This window comes from Saimiri boliviensis, chromosome 21 (assembly GCF_048565385.1).
Source record: "Saimiri boliviensis isolate mSaiBol1 chromosome 21, mSaiBol1.pri, whole genome shotgun sequence".
NCBI classification, from domain to species: Eukaryota; Metazoa; Chordata; class Mammalia; order Primates; family Cebidae; genus Saimiri; species Saimiri boliviensis.
The window spans coordinates 11,023,648-11,049,368 of record NC_133469.1 but is presented as its reverse complement, the minus strand read 5'-3'; the positions used below and the strand labels follow the sequence as shown (position 1 = coordinate 11,049,368).

The window sequence follows — 25,721 nt, the reverse complement described above, 5'->3', positions numbered from 1 at the left end:
AATCCTCATAATCACAGTAAGACACAGGTATTATTATTACATTCTATGAAAAAGAAAACTAATAAAGAAGTGAGGCAAACTTGCTCAAGGTTATAATAAGTCGGGGAGTAGCAGAGCTAGGATTGGACTGGAGAGGTCTTTTCTTTTTTTTTGAGACAGCATGTCCATCTGTCGCCCACACTGGAATGCAGTGGTGCAGTCTTGGCTCACTGCAACCTCAGCCTCATGGGTTCAAACAATTCTCGTGTCTCAGCCTCTCGAGTAGCTGGGATTACAGGCACACACCACCCCATGCCCGACTAATTTTTTTGTATTTTTAGCAGAGACAGGGTTTCACCATCTTGGCAAGGCTGGTCTGACTCCTGGCTTCAAATGATCCGTCAGCCTCGGCCTCCAAAAGTGCTGGGATTACAGGCATGAGCTACCATGCCCAGCCTTTGAGATGTCTTTTTGTTTTTGAGATGGAATCTTGCTCTGTCATCCAAGCTGGAGTGCAATGGCGCGATCTCGGCTCACTGCAACCTCCACCTCCTGCGTTCAAGCAATTCTCCTGTCTCAGCCTCCCGAGTAGCTGGGACTATGGGTGCGCACCACCATGCCCAGCTAATTTTTGTACTTTTTTTTGGTAGAGATGGGGTTTCACCACATTGGTCAGGATGGTCTCTATCTCTTCGTGATCTGCCTGCCTTGACCTCCCAAAGTGCTGGGATTACAAGTGTGAGCCACCATGCCCAGCCGAGATGTCTTTACTGTTAATCATGGTGCAGAGGATAAGTGCTGACCCCACTCCCTCCTAAGGCTGAAATGCGGTTGTTCTGCCACAGTCAAGTGCTATCTCAGGGCTCCAAGCCAGTAGGAGGCATTAATAGAACACTGGGTTCCATTCCCAGGGCCATCTAGCTGGTGGCCATGTGTCTGTCATTTCCTAGGGTGGTGTTGCATGTGTGGCAGGGCACAGTTTTGGGAGTCCATTTGGAAACTGTCAGTCTCTTCTAGGCTTATTTTCTCTTGTGTAAGGAATAAAAATGATATACTTACAAATGTGTTACAAGGATTGAATGATGACATTAACTTTTTTTTTGTTTTTTTTTTTGTTTTTTGTTTTTGTTTTGAGACGGAGTTTCGCTCTTGTTTCCCAGGCTGGAGTGCAATGGCGCGATCTCGGCTCACCGCAACCTCCGCCTCCTGGGTTCAGGCAATTCTTCTGCCTCAGCCTCCTGAATAGCTGGGATCACAGGCACGCGCCACCATGCCCAGCTAATTTTTTGTATTTTTAGTAGAGACGGGGTTTCACGATGTTGACCAGGTTGGTCTCGATCTCTTGACCTCATGATCCACCCGCCTCAGCCTCCCAAAGTGCTGGGATTACAGGCTTGAGCCACCGCGCCCGGCCGACATTAACTGTTTTTTAAAACTCCTGACTCGGTCTCTTTAATTTAAAAATATGTAATCCTGGCCGGGTGCGGTGGCTCACGCCTGTAATCCCAGCACTTTGGGAGGCCGAGGTGGGTGGATCACGAGGTCAAGAGATCGAGACCATCCTGGTCAACATGGTGAAACCCCGTCTCTACTAAAAATACAAAAATTACCTGGGCATGGTGGCACACGCCTGTAGTCCCAGCTACTCGGGAGGCTGAGGCAGGAAAATTGCTTGAACCCAGGAGATGGAGGTTGCGGTGAGCCAAGATCGCACCATTGCACTCCAGTCTGGGTAACAAGAGCGAAACTCCGTCTCAAAAAAAAAAAAAAAAAAAAAGTAATCCTTTATCCAACTCATAATTCTGAGTCAAACCCTGTATCACCTATATTTTACACTGAAGGAAGACATTAAAGTTCCGTTCTCTTCACACAGAACAAACCAACCAGGATGGCTGGCCCGTGGGGAAGCAGATTCTGCCGCCTGGTTCTTAGCGGGCGTCTCTGGAAGCAGGAGGGAGCACCTCTCCCACTTGGGTACCAGAGCCTCTTTAATGGTCAGGAATGTTCTGCTTTGGCCTTTATCCTAAACTTGGCTTAGTCAGCATGTCTCTGGGGCAGGAGCAGAAGCTGAGCTGCCCATGGGAGCTACTTTTGTCCCCACGCTTGTATGTCTTTTTTTTTTTTTTTTTTTTTTGAGACGGAGTTTCATTCTTGTTACCCAGGCTGGAGTGGATATCGGCTCACTGCAACCTCCGTCTCCTGGGTTCAGGCAATTCTCCTGCCTCAGCCTCCCGAGTAGCTGGGATTACAGGCACGCGCCACCATGCCCAGCTAATTTTTTTTTTTTTTTTTTTTTTTTTTTTGAGACGGAGTTTTGCTCTTGTTACCCAGGCTGGAGTGCAATGGCGCGATCTCGGCTCACCGCAACCTCCGCCTCCTGGATTCAAGCATTTCTCCTGCCTCAGCCTCCTGAGTAGCTGGGATTACAGGCACGTGCCACCATGCCCACCTAATTTTTTTGTATCTTTAGTAGAGACGGGGTTTCACCATGTTGACCAGGATAGTCTCGATCTCTTGACCTCGTGATCCACCCGCCTCAGCCTCCCAAAGTGCTGGGATTACAGGCTTGAGCCACCGCGCCCGGCTATAATTTTTGTATTTTTAGTAGAGATGGGGTTTCACCATGTTGAACAGGATGGTCTCGATCTCTTGACCTCGTGATCCACCCGCCTCGGCCTCCTAAAGTGCTGGGATCACAGGCGCGAGCCACCGTGCCCGGACCATATGTCTTTAAAGAGAACTGGGATTTTCTCATAGCTCCCTTGAAGTGGTGGTTTGATTTTCCTCTTTTTTGCTGCTTTCTCACTTACCTAATTCTTCCCAATTTATCTGGAATTCTCAACACCAGAATCCCATGGCAGATAGCATGGAGAATAGGGGCTGCTATGGACCAGGATAACAACTGTCATTTCTGAACTCTCATTGTCTGAAAAATGGCAAAAGTAAATTTTTATTCACTGCCAGGTTTAGGTAAATATAATTTCAAAAACAGGGCCGGGTGCGGTGGCTCACGCCTATAATCCCAGCACTTTGGGAGGCCAATGCTGCTGGATCACGAGGTCAAGAGATCGAGACCATCCTGGTCAACATGGTGAAACCCCGTCTCTACTAAAAATACAAAAATTAGCTGGGCATGGTGGTGCACGCCTGAAGTCCCAGCTACTCGGGAGGCTGAGGCAGGAGAATTGCTTGAACCCAGGAGACGGAGGTTGCAGTGAGCCGAGATCGTGCCATTGCACTCCTGCCTGGGTAACAAGAGCGAAACTCCGTCTCAAAAAAAAAAAAAAAAAAAAAAAATTCAAAAACGGCTACAACTTGTCTTGAAGTCTTTCAACTACATCTCATTGTGAGATGAGAGTTTTCCTCTCATCTCACAGATGAGAGGAAAAAGAACGGAGGGTTTCCTTTCACAGAGTGAGAGCCTTTCATTGTGTAGTTAAAAGTAAAAGGCTTGGCTAGGCACAGTGGCTCATGCTTGTAATCCCAGCGCTTTGGGAGGGTGAAGTAGGCGGATCTGTTGAGCTTGAGAGTTCAAGACAAGCCTGGGCAACATGGTAAAACTCTTATCTCTAGAAGACATACAAAAATTAGCCAGGCATGGTGGCATGTACTTATATACCCAGGTACTCGGGAGGCTCAGATGGGAGGATCTCATGAGCCTAGGAGGTCGAGGCTGCAGTGAGCTGTGATTGTACCCCTGTACTCCAGCCTGGATGAAACCCTGTCTTTAAAAAAAAAAAACAAAAAAAGTTAACAGTAAGAAGACAAATAGCTGCTGGGTATGGCGGCTCACACCTTTAATCCCAGCTACTTCAGGGGCTGAGGCAAGCGAGTTCAAGAATGCAGTGAGCTGGTTTTGGTATTGCATTCCAGCCTGAGTGACAGAATGAGAACATGTCTCTTAAAAAAAAAAGCCTGATTTACAAAGGGACAAAGGCCTGGTACAGCCTGTAATCCCAGCAGTTTGGGAGGGCAAGGCAGGCAGAGTGCTTGAACCCAGGAGTTTGAAACTTGGGGGCAACATGGCGAAAACCTGTCTCTACAAAAAAATACAAAAATTAGCCAGGCATGGTGGCATGTGCTTGTAGTCCCAGCTACTCGGGAGGTTAAGGTGGAAGGATCACTTGAACCCAGAAGGCGGAGGCTGCAGTGAGCCAAGATCAAATGACTGCACTCTAGCCTGAGTGACAGAGAGGACCCTGACTCAAAAAATAGTAATAAACAAAAATCAAAATGGACAAAGTGTGACTTTTCCCTTCCAGTTCCCACTGCCTCCAGGATAGCAAATGAGACTGTGGGTGGAAAAGACTCCTCTTTACAGGAGAGAGGGTGCTTTATGACCTTCCTCAGGCTGGGCACCAGGGCTCACACCTGTAATCCCAGCACTTTGGGAGGCTGCAACGGGTGGATCATGAGGTCAGGAGTTCAAGACCAGCCTGGCCGATGTGATGAAACTCCATCTCTACTAAAAATACAAACATTAGCCAAGCGTGTTGGTGTATACCTATATTCCCACCTACTTGGAAGGGTGAGGCAGAAAAATCTCTTGAACCTGGGAGGTGGAGGTTGCTGTGAGCTGAGATCACGCCATTGCACTCCAGCCTGGGCGACAGAGCAAGACTCCGTCTCAAAACAAAAAACTTTCCTCTTTGCTCTTCTAACAGGGCAGATGATTCTGGACCAGATGAAGCCTGAGGAGCCTTCCAACTCTAAGATAGCAGGATAGGAAACTTCAAAGACTGGAGCTGCGGAAGAGTTGCTAGCCCTCAGCACAATGTCAGGTAGAAGCAGGGGCTGGACTTGGAAAAGGGGTGTGAAGCTCTCACAGAGGAGCCAGAGGGATGGAGGCTGGCTTGTTTGTTTTCCATAAAACACCATCCAGATAAGAGAGGTGGAGAAAATGTATGCCTGCCACTGCATTTTCTTGATTGTTCTCCTGGTCCTGTTTGGTTTTAGGAAGCCATATACCTTCTGCCTGTGGCCCTTTCTCAGCCTTGACTCCGAGCATATGGCCCCAGGAGATCTTGGCCAAGTACCTGCAGGTATAGCAGTTAGCCAGGCACCAGCCTGCTGCACTCCCATGCTGCGTTATGAAGGGGACCCACTTCTGAGAAGAACAAGGAAAATTGTAGAAGGTGGAGAAAATGCTAGAAGGTTCAGAGAAGGTTGAGGCTGAGTGGTAACCCGAGAAGGATGCTGTGCCTTTGATTTGAGCTTGAAGGCTGGGTGGGATTTTAGCAGGCAACCCTGTGGGTGGCATCTTTCAGACCTGAGGGCCCCAGCGAGGGGAATAGACAACTGACTTCATTCCTCATCCTTATTCTAGAAGGAAGAGTCAGCAGAGCAACCAGAATTCTACTACGATGAGTTTGGTTTCCGGGTGGACAAGGAAGGTAAGATGGAGCCCTTGCATGGCATCTTGCTGCTGTTCTTTGGGGAGGATGCCATTCCCATGAGTGGAATTACACGGCACGTGATGGCCGAGTTCTGATGTGTCACTGTTTCAGATTTAAGGACAGAGTATATTTGAGGGTGATACTGTTATAAGTCTGGGAGACCTCTGCCTTTTTTGAGATAAATTTTACTGATCTTTACCTGATAATAAAAGCACTAGTGTTCATTGCAGAGAAGTTGAAAAATTCAGGCTGGATGTAGTGGCTCACGCCTGTAATCCCAGCACTTTGGGAGGCCGAGGTGGGTGGATCACTTGAGGTCAGTAGTTCAAGACCATCCTGGCCAACAGGGTGAAACCCCGTCTCTATTAAAAATACAAAAATTAGTTAGGTGTGGTGGCAGGTGCCTGTAATCCCAGCTACTCAGAAGGCTGAAGCAAGAGAATCACTTGAACCCAGGAGGCAGTGAGCCAAGATTGCACCACTGCATTCAACCTGGGCAACAGAGCAAGACTGTCTCAAAAAAGAAAAAGCATATTTTCAATGGCTGCATAATATTCTATTATAATGAACTTACAGTAATTGGATAACCACTTTTCTGTAACTGAGTCTCTAGCCCTCTTCTTTTTTCTACTGTAAGTGGACCATTTGGTCCTCAGTGGGCTATTGGGAAGGCCATCTGCCAGGCCAGAACTGTGGCTGGGACATTTTAATTGACTGCAGCTAATCACCTTCAGGTCACTCATGTTTCCAGTTCCAACAAAAGTTTTTCTTGTTCTTCTGATTCTTAGGCAGATATTTGCAGGTGAAAGGTTTGGGTTGAGAGACACAGGGAGCTTGCTGTGTGATGGAAATGTCTGTGTTTGGCTGGGTCACTGTTATACATGGAACTGAGATTGCTTGATGGGGACAACGTCTAGACATTTGTTTATATACCAAAATGTACACCTAACATTTGTGCATTTTACTGTAAAGTCATCAAAGTTGGTTATCTTTGAAAGCTGGGCTGACGGATTGGCTTTCAGGTGAATAAGGACGAGGCTGCCTGTGGAGCTCACACAGGGATTGCTGGGTTGCCACAGGAGAGCTTGTCCTCATTCATTCAACAAATATCTCATGAACCCAGCTGTGGGTGGTGTACTCTCCACAGCTGCATCCCCATGACCTTGAACAAAACCTTGAACAAAACTGGTCTTGACTGCATGGAGTTGTGATTCTAGTGAGGAAGTTAGGCAGCAAACCAGCATGGAGTATGCTGGGGCGAGAAAAGCAGTGAAAATACTTCCAGGGAGGCCAGGTGCAGTGGCTCACTCTGGTAATCCTAGCACTTTGGGAGGCCAAGGAGGAAGGATCACGAGGTCAGGAGTTTGAGATCAGCCTGGCCAACATGGTAAAAAACCCCATCTCTTCTAAAAATACAAAAATTAGCTGGGTGTGGTGGTGCGCACCTGTAGTCCCAGCCACTTGGGAGGCTGAGGCAGAAGAATCTCTTGAACCCGGGAGGCGGAGGTTGCAGTGAGCCAAGATCACACCATTGTACTCCAGCCTGGGCAACAAGAGCAAGACTCCATCTCAAAAAAAAAAAAAAAAAAAAATGCTTCCAGGGATGGGGAAGAGGGATAGTCAGTCATATATAAGGAAGCCACAGAGGGCTTCTTGGAGATGCTACTGGAAGAGAGCCCAGCAGGAAGCCAGGGAGTGGGCACAGCAGAAGGAGAGGTGCAAAGGCCCTGTAGTGGCCTTTTTAGGGGAAAAGCAAGGAGGACTGTCACTGGAGTGGAGGGAGCAACCAGAATGACATGATCTGATTTGCATTTTGGAAGGGTCACTGTGGCTGTGGGGGAGAACGGCCTTTGGGAGGTAAGGGGAGCAACATGGAGGCCAGCGGGAGGGCTACTGCAGCCATCCAGATGAAGGACAATGGTTGTACAAGGGCTGTGGTCAGGGGTGGTGAGACATAAAGGAATCCTGTGTGTTTGCTGATGTGTGGGGTCGGGGTGAGGGAGGAGCCAGAGGTGACTCCATGGTTTAGGCTGAGCAGCAGGAGAATGTGTCATTTCTGGATCCGGGTAGGACTATGGTAGGAGTGGCTCTGAGGAGAAAGTGAAGAATTTTGCTGGTCATAAGGTGCATGTCAGAAAGCCATTAGCTGTGGGAATCTGCATCTAGGGGGAACGATCTGGCTTGGAGCCGTGAAGCTCAGGCCCTCTTGAAGACAGGCTTGGCTGTTTGGAGCACAGCAATGGAGCATGCTGCTTCCTTCCTCCTCTGCTCACTGCCACATCCTGTGGCTCTCTCCTGGCAGAAGGTGGTGAGCCTGGCTCCAATCTGCTGGCGAGCTCCCCTCTGATGGAGGATGCTCCGCAGAGGCTGCGGTGGCAGGCCCACCTGGAGTTTACCCATAACCACGACGTGGGGGATCTCACCTGGGACAAGATTGCAGTCTCCCTACCCCGCTCGGAGAAGCTCCGCTCCCTGGTGCTGGCCGGCATCCCACATGGCATGAGGCCACAGGTAAGCTGGCCACAGAGGGTTGAGGGGGTCTTGGCCCTGTGATCAGGTGCCACAAGAAAGACTGAGTGCCCTTTTGGCTCCCTTCCCTCAGCTATGGATGCGGCTCTCTGGAGCCCTGCAGAAGAAGAAGAACTCTGAGCTGTCCTATCGCGAGATTGTGAAAAACAGCTCCAATGATGAGACCATTGCTGCCAAGCAGGTGAGGCTGGTGGTGCTGTGCAGGAACAGCTGGAGGCTGTCTGGGCTTGCAGGACGGAGTGTGCCCTTGTTTTGGGGGGAGACTACCCTTTCACCCACAAGTGCCTGGAGGACACTTGTTCCCTCCTGGGTCCTCTCTAGGACACAGAATTGTCCAACAGGCCATCAGTGCCATGAAAGGGCTTGGAGATGGGGTTCCCAAGCCCGAGTCCATTTTAGGAACAGATGGGGACTCTAAATATAGACTCCTGGCTCAGGCCACATGTTCTCAGTCAGTCGGTCTGGCATGAAGCTCCCAGGTGGATCTGATGTCCTGGCTCCTCATTAGCTGGGAGCTGACCTTGAAGGGAGGAGGCTGACCTTGTCCAGGAGCACAAGGAATTCCCATTCCTGGGGGAGAAGCCTGCCTGGGGTCTGCCTCCCTCCCAGGGTGTCACAAGGTCTTGTTGTTGTGGGTGCTGGTGGCTGCCTAACAGATCGAGAAGGACCTACTTCGCACCATGCCCAGCAACGCCTGCTTCGCCAGCATGGGCAGCATTGGGGTGCCCCGTCTGCGCAGGGTGCTCCGGGCCCTAGCCTGGCTCTACCCAGAGATTGGCTACTGCCAGGGCACAGGCATGGTGAGCACAACCCTGGAAAGGGCAGCAGGAAGGGGGACAGGGGAGTCCCCAAGGAGATCAGGGGGGAGCTGCACATTATTCAAGCAGAGGGCCCCCTCCCGCACGAGGAACATGAAAATGACCCAGGCCAAGGAAACCAGCCTGAGGAAGGCCTGTGTTCCAGCATGTTTGCCCCCAAGAGGTTTCTGCTAATTGTTCTCCCTAGGGTGGGGGTGCCTTTTCTAATTTGTACGAAGATCTGGGTAGAGGGCCCTTGTTCCCGTGCCCTGGCCAGGTAGCTGCCTGCCTCCTGCTGTTCCTGGAGGAGGAGGATGCCTTCTGGATGATGTCCGCCATCGTTGAGGACCTGCTTCCTGCCTCCTACTTCAGCACGACCCTGCTAGGTGTCCAGACTGACCAGCGGGTCCTGCGCCACCTCATCGTCCAGTACCTGCCTCGCCTGGACAAGCTGCTCCAAGAGCATGACATCGGTAAGGGGCTCCTGAGCCCCCGGCTCCCATGCTGCAGCTTGGAGTCCTCAGGCAGATGGCCCAGTGGGGATGAGACACAGCACCCCACCCCATGGTGTTTGGTGCTCTTTTGTTCTCTGGTGTTCCCTGCCCCCTGCCTTCCTCTTGAGCAGGGAGGACCTCCCTCCAGTCCTGGGGAGGTTTCCTCCACCTCCTCCATGGGGCTTCGGCACCTGTGTTTACAGAGCTGTCCCTGATCACGCTGCACTGGTTCCTCACGGCCTTCGCCAGCGTGGTGGACATCAAGCTGCTACTGCGAATCTGGGACCTGTTTTTCTACGAGGGTTCCCGGGTGCTGTTCCAGCTCACGCTGGGCATGCTGCACCTCAAGGTGCTCCAGGGCCCTGCGGTCCCCAGAGCCCTACTTCAGGCTGAAGAGTAGGAGCCCAAGATGGGGAGGGAGGGAGAGACCTCCCTAGGCCAGGCAAAACCAGCCCCCCTGGTCCCTGATGACCCAGCCAAGGCAACTTGGGTCCCTGAAGATGGGTTGAATTTAGTTTAGTGCCAGGTCCTGCAGTGACAACCTTCTCCCCCATCCTGCTCTGGCATGGCCCAGGAGGAAGAGCTGATACAGTCAGAGAACTCGGCCTCCATCTTCAACACACTCTCGGATATCCCGTCACAGATGGAGGATGTGGAGCTGCTTCTGGGAGTGGCCATGCGGCTGGCTGGCTCCCTCACCGATGTGGCCGTGGAGACTCAGCGCCGCAAGCACCTGGCCTATCTCATTGCAGACCAGGGCCAGCTCCTGGGGGCTGGTGCCCTCACCAACCTCTCTCAGGTGGCCCAGGATGGGGAGCACCACCTGGGCCCACGGCATGCGGGGAGGAGGGGTCACCTTGAGGAAGCTCAGAGTACGAGGGCTGTGGGAAATGGACCAGCCCTTCCCGCTCTGCCCCCCCAGCCTGGCACCGGGGGCCCAGTCCGACCACAGCTGTGGGGTGACCCAGCCCTCCTCGGGCTTTGTGTGTCACGGGTTCTGCCCCTGGCATGGTTTGGGAAGAGGGCATTCCTTTCTCAACTGTCGGAGCCAGCCTCAGGCCATTTCAGATGAGAAAGCATAAGCGGAGGGTGGTGGGGTCTCTTCCTCCCAGGGGCCGGGGCCGCCCTGACTCGCTCCCCGTGGTGCAGGTTGTCCGCCGCAGGACCCAGCGGAGAAAGTCCACCATCAGTGCCCTGCTCTTCGGTGAGAGCCCTGCGGGTGCCAGCAGTGTGAGCATGCAGGCATCTGTCCTCACACACCTGGGGCGGGCTGTGGTCACCGTTGCTGTCTGGGCCTCCTAGGGGAGGATGACATGGAGGCCCTCAAGGCCAAGAACATCAAGCAGACGGAACTGGTGGCCGACCTCCGGGAAGCCATCCTGCGTGTGGCCCACCACTTCCAGTGCACAGACCCCAAAAATTGCAACGTGGTGAGTCACCAGTACCCTGGGCAGCACCAGAAGCGGCCCTAATTCCTCCAACCCCTTGGTGGTGCTGAGGCTTCTTCCGCTTGGCGGGCCTGTGTTGTGTTCACTGTGGCAGGAGCTGACTCCAGACTACAGCATGGAGAGCCATCAGCGGGACCATGAGAACTACGTGGCGTGTTCACGCAGCCACCGACGCCGAGCCAAGGCCCTGCTGGACTTTGAGCGGCATGACGATGACGAGCTGGGCTTCCGCAAGAATGACATCATCACAGTGCGTGGGGGCGAGGGACTGCCAGGTCCTCACGCTAGGGCTGGTTCCCCAGCCTCCCCCTCCACCAAGCCCCACCCCACCCCCTTTCCCTGCCAAGAGCTTCTCTTCTGAACATGTGGGGGTCTTGGCCTGGCCTAGTTGCTGAGGAGTCGTATCGAGGGTGCAGGAGGTGCTGGCCCCTGGCACCCAGCTTTGGTTCCTGCTGTTTTTCCTCCTGTGCAGATCGTGTCTCAGAAGGACGAGCACTGCTGGGTAGGGGAGCTGAATGGCCTGCGAGGTGGGGGCCTTGGTCTGCTCTTGAGCTGGGAGAGGGAGGAAGGGGTGGGCACAGAAGACTTAAAAGATTTGGGGTAGCCATTCTCCATACCCCTGGCCTGGCTTGAGGTCCCCGAGGCAGCTGGGCTGGTGGCCTGCCTGCGGGCTGTGTCTGTCCTGTCCTCAGCCATCGGGGCAGCAACCCGGCTGTGCCTCACAGGGCTTGTTTTTCCTGCAGGCTGGTTTCCAGCCAAGTTTGTGGAAGTCCTGGATGAGCGCAGCAAAGAGGTAAGGGAAGGCTGGGCACGGCTGGCAGCCTCCTAGCGAGGGCCTGTGTCCCCAGGGAGTCCTAGCTTTTAGCATAGCAGAGAGGACGGGAAGGTGCCTGGCTGCAGGCGCCAGGCACGGCTTTCTCAGACCCATCACTCTTATTAGTACTCCATCGCGGGGGACGACTCAGTGACTGAGGGGGTCACAGACCTCGTGCGAGGGACCCTTTGCCCGGCCCTTAAGGCCCTGTTCGAACATGGATTGAAGAAGCCATCCCTGCTTGGGGGTGCCTGCCACCCCTGGCTGTTTATCGAGGAGGTAAGTCAGTGGCTGGGCCCATGTCTCCCACCCTGCACCACCCCTGCTGTGCCCCCTAGCACCCATCTTAGGCTCTTCCTGCCCCTGGGCCCTACTAAGAGGATGGGAAGAGCTGGCAGGGTCGTGACAGATACCTAGTTGGCCCCAAGGGCTTTGAACCAGCATCTTCCTGTCCCTGCACTCACACCGTGTGTTTTCCTCACAGGCTGCAGGCCGGGAGGTCGAGAGAGACTTCGCCTCCGTGTATTCCCGCCTGGTTCTCTGTAAGACCTTCAGGTAAATGGGCCCGGGTTCTCCTGGCAGGGTCGCCTGTGGTGGGAGGGTGAGGCCTGACCCAGCCCCGGTGCCCCCTCAGGTTGGATGAAGATGGCAAGGTCCTGACCCCGGAGGAGCTGCTCTACCGGGTAAGGGGGAGCCTCCTCTGCCAGATCCTAGAGACCTCTCTGGGGTTATCCCAAGTGACAGCTGCCTGTGCTGTCCCCAGGCTGTGCAGTCTGTGAACGTGACCCACGATGCAGTGCATGCACAAATGGATGTGAAGCTCCGCTCATTGATCTGCGTGGGGCTCAAGTGAGTGTGGAAAAGGGGTTGGAGGAGAGCCCTGGAGTGGGGGGAGGGGGGAGGCCCAGGTCCTTCCCTGAAGAGGGTGGTCTGGGAGCTGCTGAGGGACAGGTCAGAGGCCCCCACCATGGCTGTAGCCAGAAGGGCCTGGAGCTGCCCCTGCTCCCCACTCCTGGCCGTGTCCCTAGTGAGCAGGTGCTGCACCTGTGGCTGGAGGTGCTCTGCTCCAGCCTGCCCACCGTGGAGAAGTGGTACCAGCCCTGGTCCTTCCTGCGCAGCCCGGGCTGGGTCCAGATCAAGTGTGAGCTCCGGTGAGGACCTTGCTGAGCCTCTGGGCCAGGCCTGGGGTTGGGGATGGAGGTGGGGTATGAAGGGCTGGCTGGGGTGCCAAGAGCCTCACCACCCCACTCCTCACCTCTAGAGTCCTCTGCTGCTTTGCCTTCAGTCTCTCCCAGGACTGGGAGCTCCCTGCAAAGAGAGAGGTTGGTGGTGTGGGCCTCATAGGGCCTGCACTGATGGAGCTGCCCAGACAGGTCCTGGGGTGGCCAAGGTGGGGACCCAGAGTGCTTGTGCCAGTGATTAGGAACCACCCTGGCCCCGGCCATGCCCAAGGCCTGTGAGGTGAGGGGCTGCCCTGTTTGCAGGCGCAGCAGCCCCTGAAGGAGGGCGTCCGAGACATGCTGGTGAAGCACCACCTCTTCAGCTGGGATGTGGACGGGTGACCCCTTCCTGCCCACCCTGGCCAGCCTCGGGCCTGTGGTGGCCCAGGCCCCCCAGGCTGCAGGGTCTGGGGAAGAGCTGCTCCAGAGCCCTGCCTAGGGCCCCAGGATTACAGGCTGCCCCAACTCCAGTTTTCCCAGCACATCCCAGGTGGTGGGAACAGAGGGTGCCCTGTCCCACCAGGGTCCTTAGGGATGCTCTGGGCCCAAACCACAGTTTGTACCAAAAACCTTTGAGGAGGTGGGGAGCCACATCTTTGCTCAGGAAGAGGGAAGCGGGTGGGGATGAGCTAATAGGCTCCTGGACTCCTTGGTTTATAAATAAATTGTCTTTGAGAAAGTACCTCCTGTCTTCTGTGCAGCCAGGGCTGGATTCAGATCCAAGGTCTGGCCCCTCAGGTGTTGGGACATAACAGGCCCAGGACCCAGCTGTGCCACCCACCCTTTCTATGGAGTGAATAAGTTGGACTGTCAGGCCTGTGTTTTTGTTTTTATTTTAAAAAGTTCACACACCTTCCCCGTGTTTGTTCCAGCACTGGTTTTGGTGACTCCATCCCTACTCCCCTACGAGTCAGGCCAGAATGCAAAGCCAGTGGCCCCAGGGCAGGAGGTAGCCACAAGGCCACCTCCTAGCCCCACAGCAGGGTGAAGCTGGGCCCAAATCCCCTCCTGTCCCAGGGCCACATTGGCTGCAGTGAGGTGGTGGGGACGGAATGTGAGTGGGTGGAGAGCTCCTGGCAGGAAGGCCAGGAAGCACCTCTGCCCTCGTGGCACTGATAAGGAGCCAGGAAGCAGGGCAGGTGGGGCACAGACTGTGGCAGGGTGTCTACATATCAATCACACGTGATGGGTAGGCCTGGGTAGCTGCATGCCAGGCTGGGCACCAGACTGGCACACAGCTGAAGGGTAACCCTACATCCAGCCCCCAGGAGCTATGGCCTTGCAGGCCCTTCTGTGAAAGTAGGATGGGAGGGAGTGGCACCCATCTCCTTACCCCCAAAAATATGTCTATATGTATGTTGATATATAATATAGAGGTATACACATCTGTACAGAAAATTTTTGCCACCAACCACTAAATGGTTACATTACACCAAGACACTAAAATGGCTGGGAGCCCTGGGACCCTGGGGTTGGCAGACACCGGGAATGGGGCGTGGAAAGCGGCCCAGGCTGATTTCTCCCTTCAGAGCAAAGCGGAGAGAGAAAGAAAGGAGGTTCACCCCTTGACCTGTCTCAGCCCTGGGCCAGAAGAAAAGCATCCTGGCTGGGCTTTACCTACCTTAGCTGAATTGTAGCCAGTGAGTGCCCCCTGACCTCAAAAAAGGAGGTCAAGCTGAAATGGCCCTGGCCCTGACCAGGCGTCCAGAACCCCAGCGTGACAGCCAGGGCTACTGCTTGACAGCTGCTTTCCTCTGCCCTAGGTAGGCCTGAACCAGGAGTAGGGGCTTCTCTGTTCCAGTCTCCCAGGGAAGGGAAAAAGCAGGGGCTGTGATTGTCAAGGCTCACCAACGTGGAGAGGCCCAATCACGCAGGAGAGCCACGCACTGCAGTACCCTGACTCCCCAGCCCCTTCCCCACCCCCAGTCTCAAGCCAGAGAGCTATAAGCAGGAATCCCAGTGCAGCTGTAAATCATGGCCATCGAGGAAGTCTGTGGAGAAGAGGCTGGGGGCGGTGGTGCTGAGGGGGGCCAGGCTCAGCACGGGACCGCCTGACGACAGCTCCAGCCAGTCCATGCTGTCCAAGTGGCCATCAGCCAGGTCCAGGCCCATGCTGCTGCTGGGCTCAGGGGCAAAGTGCAATTCCGAGGTGTCCATGGGTGACGGGGGGTGGTCCAGGATGGCAGTACTGCTCAGCATCTGGCTATGGAGGTCATCAATGAGGGAAAGGGGCTCTGGCCCCTCATGCCCACTGGTCAGCAGGGGCAGCCCTGTGCTGCTCTCCAAGAAGTCCTCCAGACGCCCAGGGAGGGAGGGTGAGGCCGGTGGGGGTGGGGCAGCCTGGGGGAGCTCAGCAGAGGGTGATGGCTGTGCTGCCAGTGGGGACCCACAGACTGTGGCTGGGGATGGCTTCTCCTTCCCTGGCAGGGATGGTGGCTCCTTGAAATCTGCTGAAATTTCTGCCAATCAAGACACAGTAAATGGATATCAGAAACCAAGCCTGTATATCTACAGGCAAAAGAATGAATGTGGACCCCAACTTCACATCATTTATAAAACAGATCAAAGACTTAAATGTAAGAGCCAAGACTATAAAGCTCTTAAAGAAGTGATATCCAGAATACACAGAGAACTTTTAAAACTCAACAACAAAAAAACAAACTTGATTCAACAATGGGCAAAGGATTTGAACAGACATTTTTCCAAAGATGACACACAAATGGCCAACAGCACGTAAGAACTCAGTATCACTAGTCATGAGGGAGAGTACGGTGAGATACACCTCAAACCCACTGGAGCAGCTACTATAATTTTTTTTTTTTGAGACAGAGTCTCCCTCTGTCACCAGGAGCCAGGCCTGAGTACAGTGGTGTGGTCTCAGCTCACTGCAACCTCCGCCTCCCAGGTTCAAGCAATTCTCCTGCCTCAGCCTCCAGAGTAACTGGGACTACAGGCGTGTGCCACCACACCCAGCTAATTTGTGTATTTTAGTAGAGATGGGGTTTCACCATGTTAGCAAGGATGGTCTCGATCTCTTGACCTCATGATCTGCCCCTCAGCCTCCCAAAGTGCTGGGATTACAGGCGTGAGGCACTGTGCCCGGCAAAATTAAATTTTTAAGAGTGTTGGTGAGGACAGAGAGAAACTGGAGCCCTTGTGCCCTGTGACAGAAATGCAAAATGGCACAGCTGCTATGAAAAACAGCATTTTGAGGTTCCTCAAAAACTTAATAGGATTACCATAAGATTTAGCAATTCTTACACAGGTGTTGACAACAGCATTATTCACAGTAGTTAACAATGTGGAAGCAACCCATGTCCATCAATGGATGAAGGAATTGAGAACACTGCTTAGTGAAATAACCTGTCACAAAAGACAAGTAACTCAGACAGGTGTGGTGGCTCAGGCCTGTAATCCCAGCACTTTGGGAAACCAAGGTGGGTGGATCACAAGGTCAGGAGTTCATGACTAGCCTGGCCAACATGGTGAAACCCCATCTCTACTAAAAATACAAACATTATAGCCAGGTGTGGTGGCGCACCTGTCATCCCAGCTACTTGGGAGGCTGAGGCAGGAGAATCACCTGACCCTGGGAGGCAGAGGTTGCAGTGAGTCGAGATCAAGCCACTGCACTCCAGCCTGGGCGACAGAGTAAAACTGTGGCTCAAAACAGCAACAAAATGGTTACGATGGGTTGGGCACAGTGGCTCACGCCTGTCATGCCAGCACTTTGGGAGGCTGAGACAGGCAGACTGGCTTCAAGCCAGGAGTTTGAGACCAGCCTGGCAAAAAAGGCAAGACCCCATCTTTACCCACCCCCTGACCAAACAAACAAACAAAAAGGTAAATTTTAGGTGTATTTTACCAAATTTTTTAAAACTCAAAAAAATGTTCAAAGGACTCAGCCATTCTCCAATAGAAAATACACAAATAAGGTTAGGCAGCACATGAAAAGATGTCCCACATTACTAATGACAGAAATGCAAACTTCACACCCATTAGGATGGCTTGTATAAAAAAATTGACAAAGCCGGGCGCAGTGGCTCGAGCCTGTAATCCCAGCACTTTGGGAGGCTGAGGCGGGGGGATCACGAGGTCGAGAGATCGAGACCATCCCGGTCAACATGGTGAAACCCCGTCTCTACTAAAAATACAAAAAATTAGCTGGGCATGGTGGCGCGTGCCTGTAATCCCAGCTACTCAGGAGGCTGAGGCAGGAGAATTGCCTGAACCCAGGAGGCGGAGGTTGCGGTGAGCCGAGATCGCGCCATTGCACTCCAGCCTGGGCAACAAGAGCAAAAATCCATCTCAAAAAAAAAAAAAAAAAATTGACAATAAGAAGTGCTGGTGAGGAGGTGGAACCCTTGTGCCTTGCTGGTCTACAGCCACAGTGGAAACAGTTCAGAGATTTCAAGAAGTTAAACACAGAAATTACCATACAACCCAGCAATTCAGCCCTAGGTTTATGCCCAGAAGAACTAAAGCAGAGTCTCAGACACCTGCACACCCGCATTCACAGCAGCGTCGTTCACACTTAGAGGGTGGGAACAAGCCAGGTGCCCAGCCACAGATGAATGGATAAAGAAAAAGTGGTCTATCCACACCATGGGATATGACCCAGCCTTTAAAAAAAAGTGAAGCTCTGACATGCTACAACACAAATGGACCTTGAGGACATTACACTGAGTGAAATAAGCCAGACACAGGGCAAACTGCAATTCCACTTCTGTGAGGTCCCTACAGCAGGCAAGTTTGTAGAAAGTGGGATGGGGAATGCCAGGGGTTGGAGTGAGGAGTTACTGTCTGGATAGTTTCCCTATGGGGTGAGGTAGAAATTCTAGAGTGGATCGGGGTGATAGTTGCACAACACTGTGAATAGACACTTAAAAAATGGTTAGAATGGCAAATTTTGCAATTTCACCACAACGAGAAAAAGAATTATGCGGAAACCAGGTCTGCTCCCCAGCCTGCAGGTTCTGGCCCCTCCTGTCCCAGCAGAATGCATTCTGTCCTGTGGCTGTTCTCAACAGGCAAGGCGGTCGCTGCCTGCCCAGCCGCCCCACCTGCCCAGACCTCTCTCCTAAAACACCTGCTTCTGGCATCACTGCCACCTTTTGGTACACTTCTCAGTGTCCCCTCAGTGGGCAGGCAGCACCCACACCACCATCTCCCTTTCTCTGCCATTGCTTAAAAGCTGGAGTTCAAGACCTTTTCCCTTTTTCTTCTTGAACAATCTCTTCTCTGGGGTAGCCACCTCCTTCCCTTGGAACCTCCCAAAGCCTGCCTCCTGAGCGCCCAGCCCAGTGTCCTCACAGCAGTACCACCTGCACTAGTGCCCCTAGGACCCGGAAATTCTCCCTATGGCTTGAGAATTGCTGACCTCACAGGAACACCAGTGACTGAGCTTGTCTGACATTGAAATAAAATTAAATAAAATTCCTACAACATCAAGTCCACCCTGGTAGAGCTGTGGTTCCAGGCTGAGCTGCTTTGCCTGCACCCCTCAGCCGCTCCTCCTCCTGGAGCCACTGACACTAGGAGAGAAGTCCACGCTCAGTGCCCAGCATCAGTACCATATGCCCAGCCTTCTTGCCTTCTGCTGCCAGTAAGGTCCCTGAGCTCCTCCCGAGGGCCATCTCCATGTCCTCTGGGATCTCCCACTACAGGTGGGTCCCCTCACACAGATGTGCACCGTCTCCTGCCAGCACCTGCCCTACCTCCTTCCTCCCCTCTGCAGGGGAACCTCCCAGAGAGCTCTCCATGGCCACCCCAACCCTGCTCTCAGGCCTCTCACGACTTCCTGTTGTACCCATGACGCCTGCTTCCATGACCAGGCTTCAATCCTCAGGTCTCGTGGCTGCAGCTGGCTTCCAGGACACCGTGCCCTGCCACTGCTTGTCCTCCCAACCCCCAAGGCTGGGCTCAGCCCCGACCTCTGCTCCCCCACCTCACACACTGGGCTGCCCCCTGGCTCCGACTGCCAATCTAGATGCCACAACAACACCCCGACACCTACTTCCAGCCCTGACCTCTCTCACAAATGCCACTTGATGTCAACTATCCTTGTGAACCCTCCACTCGGGCTCATGACATTATCCCATCAGGCTGTGCAGAATGGTCCCAATGTCCCCCCCGCCCACTGCCCAGCTCACCCCGCCAATGGCTGCTTCACCCTGCCCCTTCAAGCCACAGCCCTTGGGGTCATCCTTGGCGGTTCCTTCCCTCTCCCCTCATCTCATCCATAAGGACACCAACCTGGCTCTCCAAATGGGGCCAACTCCAGCCACTCCTCCGCCCACCACTGCTGCCTGCTCGGCCACAGCCCTGCTCTCCAGCCGCCCCCAACCTGGGGTTCCCTGCTTCTGCCCTTGTGCAGCTACTGTCGCTTCGGTAGCTGGAAGGTTCCTGGGTCCTCCATCAGACCAGGCCACTCTGCTAAGGCTGTGTGATGGCTTCCCACACAGTCCAGCCAAAGCCACCCTGACCTGGTGCCCAGGAGGCCCGCATGATCTGGCCACAAAGTCCTTCCTCTTCCCTCAACTCCACTCCAACTCGACAGGCGATCCCGAGGCCACACAGATGCACGCAGCTGCCCCTGCTCGCAGGAGGCATCCTGGCCCTTCCCCACCAGGCTCCCCAGGCCTCGTTCCCTCCCCTCCATTTCTCCCCGAGGGCTCCTCTTGGATCTTCCGTCTTATCTGCTTATTTCATGTATTTGTTGTCCGCCCCCCGGGGCTGCGGTGTCAGCTCCGCACGGCAAATGTCTCTCCTGTTCATGGGCAGGCGAGGGCCTTGGGGCAGTGCTCCCAGCTGAAGGAAGGCACCTTCCCTGGTCCTTTCGCCCAGGCCTTAGAGACAGGAGGACTTGTAGCCACTGCTGCATCCCGTGCCTGTCCAAGACTGGTCACGCATGAAGCCTTCAATAAAAACCAACCAACCCAGGGCTAGAGACACCTATGAAGAGAGGAGGCTGTCAGGGAGGCAGCAGGGGCCCGGGGTTACCTCCACTCTGAATGAGAATGTCGAACAGGTCATCCATCTGCTGGCTTGAGGAACCATTTTCCTGTGGGCCCAAGGGGAAAAAAAAAAGATAAAAATCTTGAATGGGAGCTCCCAGCCTGGCCTAGGAATGAGGCCTTCCCTCTGCCCCAGAATGGACAGCCAAATCCATAGCACCCATGGGCGTGCCCAGACTCCTGGTGCCCATCCCCTAACGGCACACTCCCCAAGGCCTCTCTGACCCTGAAGCCGGGCTTCGCCTGGCCCCAGTTCCTTCGGGTGGGGCTATAGGAGCCTCAGCCCAGCAGCCTAGGGCAGCTGCCCACACGGGCCAGGGCCAGGGCCAGGCCCAGCCCACCTCCCTCACCTGCTGCTTGGGCTGCTGGCTCATGGCTTCCTCATAGCCAGGTGGTTCCTTCTTCAGCAGAGAAGTGGGGGTCCCAAAGAGGGGCTGCAGTGGGTGCTCCAGGTCCATCTGGGTGGAGGGGGCAAGCGCTGGAGAGTCAGGCTGGGACGAGGGCTGGACAGGAGAGCAGGGAGAGGACTAGTGGCCAGAGGGCTCAGGGTGCAGACCTGCCTTGTAGGGGGCGGGGGGTAGGGCCAGGGCCAGGGCCTCTCACACTCCAGGAGGGCAGATGGGAGGCACTGGCTTTTAGGGAGCTTTCATTAAAAGCCACTGGAGAAGAAGGAATACAGTCTGAGGGGCCCTCAACCCTGCAGGGGTGCCTGGCTCCTTGAGGTTTGGGAGAGGTCTCTGGGCCAGTTACCCCCTGAGACTTCTGCAGCTTCTTTCTCTGCTTGGGGCTGCTCAGGGACCCGTCTCCTGTCCTGAGGTACCTGTTCCTGTCACTACTCCTCTAACCTCAGGTTCTGCAAGACTGTGAGGCTACATAAAGCCTCAAGGCAGCCCTACCTGTGGCAAGGCAGCCCTACCTGTGGCCTGGGCTGGGATAGGGTCGGCTGGAGGAACTTTCCGCTGCTGATGCCTTGGTGGGGACAGCTGGCCTGATGGGAGGACCCTGAGCTAGATCCTGGCCAGACAGAGGGCCCCACAGGCTCTCCCCAGGGCAAGCCATCTCTGACCTTGGAAGTGGCCACTCCCCACTGGCCACTTCCCACAGAGCAGCGTTAGGGCAGGCCCAGCCCGGGTGTGGGCTGCTCAGGAGTCCTGCTGCTGAGGTACAGAAATGTTCTAGTCTCAACTGCCAGAGAGGTGGGGAGCTCCCCACAGTGGCTCTGCCTGATGGTGAGGGGGTCTGAGGCAGGTTCTTCAACTTTCCTAAGTCTCAGTGCCTCCATGGTGAGATGGGGATGACGACCCCTCATTTCAGAGGGTTGAAAGGAAGATTAAATAAAGCAAACACAAATTATCCAGCACGAGAGGGCGCCCGGCCCAAGAGGGCTGCAGTGAGAGGCTCTTCCCACCCTCCTCTGGGCCCTGCCCAGTTCCTCCCATACCCAGGTACCTGCTGGGGGCTCCCACTGGACAGGCCAGGGCTGTCTGCATTCTTATTGGTCACGGTGAGAACAAGGTGGGTCCCTGTGGAGTCAGTGATGAGGGTGGGAGGTGCAACTCCCTTGATGAGGCCGGGGCCCTGAGGGCCCAGAAGCAGCTGGGGGGCGGGGACGGGCTCGGGCTCAGGCTGCACGACTTCCTGCTTCACCACCACGGACAGGGGCCCTGGGGCCGCAGCACAGGGGTCTATGTGGTTGGTGGTTGGGGCGGCCAGGCTGGGGCTGAATGGCTGAGCCGGGCCCGAGGGCTGTCGGCTCAGCTGGCAGCTGGAGAAGGTATTCTCCTGCTTCACTGGGGCACCGAGAGAAGCAGGGGCTGGGGTAGGGGTGGGGGCAGGGGTGAGGGCGGGCTGTTGGGCTCGCTTCTCCTGCTCCAGCTGCAGCCTGAGCCGCTCCACCAGCCTTTGCTTCTGCCGGAGCATGCGTGTCAGCTCCTCAATCTGCTTGTCCTTCTCCTGTAGCATCTGGTCCTTGTCTCGCCCCTCCAGCTCTGTCCGCCCCCCAGGACTCAGGCAACAGGATGCAGCCCGGGGGCCTTCCTCCTTCACGAGGATCTGTAGTGGCGAGGCCTGCAGGGTCAGCTGCGTCAGGGGTGATGTCACCATCTCACCAAAGGTGTCCCCCGGGGTGGAGTTCTCATCGCCTGTGCTGAGCAGTGAGCGTTCCGAGGGGGTGGGAGATACGGGGGGTGTGGAACCCGTGCTACCAAATTTCACCACTCCATTGCTGGTCACCGTGGCCACCACCACCTCAGTTGGGGCCAGGCCTGCTGCCACCAGGGCTGGTCCCGTGCTCAGCCGGGCTGCCGGGAAGGCTACCACTACCTCACCAGCCTTGGGCAAGATAGAGGTGGTGGCAGGGGTCTTGGGGGCTCCTGGGACAGGGCTGATTTGGTCTTGGTAGGCTCGAAGGCGCTCAATCAGCTCAGTTTTCGTGCCTGAAACGGGCAGTGATCGCAACTTCAGCTCCTGCTTCAGCTCTGCCACCTACAAGGGAGTCCAGAGTCAGGAAGGCCAGGGGCAGCTGAACAGAGGGCACGGAGTCCAGGCAGAAGGGCAGTCCGGGTCCCATGGGCCACTTCAGATGCACCAACTACCCTCATCCTCCAACAGCCTGGAGGGTGCAATGCCCCCACCCAAGCCAACAGTGTCCTCCCTTTCATTGCTCTCACTCTAGCAGGGGCCTGGTTAAAATGCTTCCCACCTATGCAGGCATTGGGGGCTGGCACGTGATGCCCACAGCTGTCCCCAGCCCCCAGCGTGGTGCCTGGGCTCAACAAATACTGAATAGAACAGACTGAATTTTACAGAAGAGAAAACAGCTGATGAAAGTAGAGCTGTTCAGAGGACAAGTGCTCAAGAAAGCTCGGTCCAATCCATCTTCTGATGGGGCAGAGAAAACAGGCAGGGCACTGGGTGTAACCCACTCCTCTCCAAGGTCCTAGGACGAAGCTAAGTCTGTGACCCTGATCATGGGTCACTCTCTTCCCAGGCAGACACTGCACCTGAACGGCTGAGTAAGCTCCGCATTAACTGGCAAAGGGGAAGATGCGGGCGGGGTTGCTATGGGACAGCCCTGTCTACACTGACCAGGTCTGCGACTGTGGACGAGCTCCTCCTCCCGTCGGTGCCTCAGCCTAACCATCCTCAAAGGGGCGCCGATCCCCACTTCTCACACTGTATGCACCACCCAAGGTGAGGAAGCTAAGAGACACACAACGACCTGGACAGATGCTGGCTGTGCTGCCAACATCAGGAACCACCATGAGGAAGCTGGTACCACCACAACCACGCCAGGCAGCCTCAGAGCTGTGTCCAAGTGCCCCTGTCTGGTGGAGACCAGAGCCTGGAGCCCTGCTCTGCCTTCTCTGATGGTGGGTCCTGGGCTGGCTGCTTTCCCTGCCTAAAACCCAGCACCCAGACAGCCCCTGTTGGGAAGGGCCAGACCAGCAGTGGCTCAAGTTTTCCAGTGGGAGGGAGGTGGCTGTGTACCTTCATGTCGTCCAGGTTGGCTGGCAGGGCTCCCAGCTTGCCAGTCAGCGAGGTGCTGTTCTGACGTGCCAGCCCACAGGGCCCAGGGGCGCCTGAGCTGGAGCTGCTGTTGGCAGTGGAGAGGCTGCGCACTGTGGGGGGGCCACTGCTTCCCAGGGCCTCCCCTGCTGACCTGAGAAGAAAAAGCAGAAATAAGCACCACCTCATCCAGCATCACCTTGGCCTCTGTAGGTGGCAGCCCAAGCCTGGGCTGCAGGGTTGGGGACAGACGGGCGGTCCTGCCTGCAGGACCACTCTGTAGCATCCAAACCAGAGGGTCCTTATAGATGTGGGGTACCAGACCCAGTACCTTCCTGGCTCAGGGCGGCTTGGGGATGGGGGCGGGCAGTGACGAGCAGGTGCCTACTTTGGTGGAGCAGGCAGGATGGCCTGGTAGTTGTGCTGCTGCTGCTGCTGCTGGTTGAGGATCTGCAGCTGGAGGAAGAGCTGCTGCTGCTGCAGGATCTTGGCGTAGGAAGAGTCCATGGGGGGTGCACCCCTGTCCTGCTTCTGGTCTGGGGGGATGTACTGGTGGTACTTGAGCTTCTTCACCTTTGGCTTCAGCTCCTTGGCCTTCTTGCTGCGCTGTGACTTCTCACTGGCAGACTTGGGTTGGCTTTGCTGAGGGCACAGGAGACAGGGCGCCATCAGGGGCTGCCTCGGGTTTCTCGGGGTGAGGCTGGCAGCTCTCCCCATGCCTATGTGGCTTCCAAGAAGACACTCCCATCCATCCACACTTTGCCCATTTCTACTCTTCCCTGTGGGACCATATGCTCCACCAAAAACAGAAACATGCCCAGAAAGGTGCCAGGAAAGGGGCTGGACTGAGAGGAGAGGGGCTGTGCCTGGGTCCTGGCTTAAAAGAGCTTCTAGCTTGGAGGGTCAATCAACCAAATGTTCAAGCACAGACATCACCATGACCACAAGCAGAGTGCACACAGAGAGGTAACACCCAGCTGGTGGATGGCGCTCAGGCTGCACCAGACCAGGCACTTCACAAAGACTGAGTCACGCCAGCCTCTCAAGAATGCTGCCTGCTCTTCTCTTGCTGCTTTTGGGGCTGGAGGGAATCTTGCCAGGTAGGATCTGTTGTGTCTACTTGAAAATGGTGAACAAGCTCAGAGAAGTCACTTGCCCAAAGTCACAATGTGATCTTGTTCTTGCTCTAACCCAGAACTCCAAAAACTTCTATTCATGCCCCAAAGACCTCCAGCTGGCACGGCTGCTGGGCCAGGAGAGTCAGAAGACCCAAACTGACCAAGAAGGGCCAGGAGGTGTGTGGGAGGCCTGTTCTTGGAGCAAGGAAGGGCGCAGTTGGACAAGGTGAGTTAGCCAGGGAGTGCCAGAGAGAGACCGTGGACAGCCGAGAAGTTCTGAGCAGAGAACAGCAGACAGAAATGTACAAGGCCGGATGTAGGAACAGGTGGCTTCTAGACATCCTGGCAATGAGGACCGAAAGGAAAGTTGGGCAGGTGACCCACTAGTAGAAGAACAGACAAAGTGAAGATGCGGCAGGTGAGCAGTGATCATAGGAGAGGTTCTGGTTTTGCTGGGAGGGTGGAAAGAGTGGAGAAAGGGCAGGGCTGCTGGGGCTGTGGGGTCAGCAATGCCCCAGGAGAAGGGAAGAGAGCCTGCAGAGAGGCCTCTGAGCACAGGCTGGGGAGCAGGCAGAAGTGCAAAAAGAGGGAGAGAGGATGCCAAATGCAGAGCCTAGGGAGTACCCCCACTTAAAGGGAAGAGGAAGGGAGGCAGGGAAAGCACAACAACCAAGGAGAGGGAACCCCAATAACTGGGCCAATAGCACAGCAGGTGGGGATGGGGGTGGATTTGGATTGAGGCTCTTTTTTTTTTTTTTTGAGACGGAGTTTCGCTGTTGTTACCCAGGCTGGAGTGCAATGGCGTAATCTCGGCTCACCACAACCTCCGCCTCCTGGGTTCAGGCAATTCTCCTGCCTCAGCCTCCCGAGTAGCTGGGATTACAGGCACGCGCCACCATGCCCAGCTAATTTTTTGTATTTTTAGTAGAGACGGGGTTTCACCACGTTGACCAGGATGGTCTCAATCTATTGACCTCGTGATCCACCCGCCTCAGTCTCCCAAAGTGCTGGGATTACAGGCGTGAGCCACCGCGCCCAGCCTGGATTGAGGCTCTTACAGATAATATATCAGGCCGGGCGCAGTGGCTCAAGCCTGTAATCCCAGCACTTTGGGAGGCCAAGGCAGGTGGATCATGAGGTCAAGAGATCGAGACCATCCTGGTCAACAAGGTGAAACCCCGTCTCTACTAAAAATACAAAAATTATCTGGGCATGGTGGCGCGTGCCTGTAATCCCAGCTACTCGGGAGGCTGAGGGAGGAGAATTGCCTGAACCCAGGAGGCGGAGGTTGCGGTGAGCCGAGACTGTGCCATTGCACTCCAGCCTGGGCAACGAGCGAAACTTCGTCTCAAAAGAAAAAAGATAATGTTTCAGGCCACTGGTGGGGTGACTGCTGAAGAGAT

At 55.0% G+C, this 25,721-nt stretch overlaps 2 protein-coding genes across 15 annotated transcripts in view; one reads left to right on the top strand and one right to left on the bottom strand.

Moving 5' to 3' along the window:
• Positions 1 to 13,359, top strand: part of SGSM3 (small G protein signaling modulator 3) — a 38,668-nt gene extending 25,309 nt beyond the window's left edge. The window contains exons 2-22 of one of the 8 annotated variants that reach the window (XM_003932843.4): positions 4,644 to 4,760; positions 4,936 to 5,021; positions 5,306 to 5,372; positions 7,678 to 7,886; positions 7,978 to 8,085; positions 8,561 to 8,704; positions 8,979 to 9,174; positions 9,399 to 9,544; positions 9,770 to 9,994; positions 10,345 to 10,399; positions 10,498 to 10,625; positions 10,738 to 10,893; positions 11,116 to 11,170; positions 11,387 to 11,436; positions 11,584 to 11,736; positions 11,942 to 12,012; positions 12,092 to 12,140; positions 12,221 to 12,306; positions 12,486 to 12,608; positions 12,719 to 12,779; positions 12,942 to 13,359. In XM_003932843.4, the coding sequence (XP_003932892.1) occupies positions 4,754 to 4,760; positions 4,936 to 5,021; positions 5,306 to 5,372; positions 7,678 to 7,886; positions 7,978 to 8,085; positions 8,561 to 8,704; positions 8,979 to 9,174; positions 9,399 to 9,544; positions 9,770 to 9,994; positions 10,345 to 10,399; positions 10,498 to 10,625; positions 10,738 to 10,893; positions 11,116 to 11,170; positions 11,387 to 11,436; positions 11,584 to 11,736; positions 11,942 to 12,012; positions 12,092 to 12,140; positions 12,221 to 12,306; positions 12,486 to 12,608; positions 12,719 to 12,779; positions 12,942 to 13,019 (2,253 nt within the window). In that variant the 5' untranslated portion in view covers positions 4,644 to 4,753 and the 3' untranslated portion in view covers positions 13,020 to 13,359. Of the gene's footprint in view, positions 1 to 4,643; positions 4,761 to 4,935; positions 5,115 to 5,305; positions 5,373 to 7,677; positions 7,887 to 7,977; positions 8,086 to 8,560; positions 8,705 to 8,978; positions 9,175 to 9,398; positions 9,545 to 9,769; positions 9,995 to 10,344; positions 10,400 to 10,497; positions 10,626 to 10,737; positions 10,894 to 11,115; positions 11,171 to 11,386; positions 11,437 to 11,583; positions 11,737 to 11,941; positions 12,013 to 12,091; positions 12,141 to 12,220; positions 12,307 to 12,485; positions 12,609 to 12,718 lie in introns of those variants that run through there. The other 7 variants (XM_010343419.3, XM_074391151.1, XM_010343418.3 and 4 more) reach the window with 7 other exon arrangements.
• A 131-nt stretch (positions 13,360 to 13,490) lies between these two features.
• MRTFA (myocardin related transcription factor A) overlaps positions 13,491 to 25,721 on the bottom strand; it is a 217,819-nt gene continuing 205,588 nt past the window's right edge. For all 7 annotated transcript variants that reach the window (XM_074391145.1, XM_074391146.1, XM_003932842.4 and 4 more), the window contains 6 exons: positions 23,589 to 23,842; positions 23,183 to 23,354; positions 21,143 to 22,177; positions 20,044 to 20,196; positions 19,680 to 19,740; positions 13,491 to 15,136 (listed from right to left, as the gene is read on the bottom strand). In XM_074391145.1, the coding sequence (XP_074247246.1) occupies positions 14,619 to 15,136; positions 19,680 to 19,740; positions 20,044 to 20,196; positions 21,143 to 22,177; positions 23,183 to 23,354; positions 23,589 to 23,842 (2,193 nt within the window). In that variant the 3' untranslated portion in view covers positions 13,491 to 14,618. The remainder of the gene's footprint in view (positions 15,137 to 19,679; positions 19,741 to 20,043; positions 20,197 to 21,142; positions 22,178 to 23,182; positions 23,355 to 23,588; positions 23,843 to 25,721) is intronic.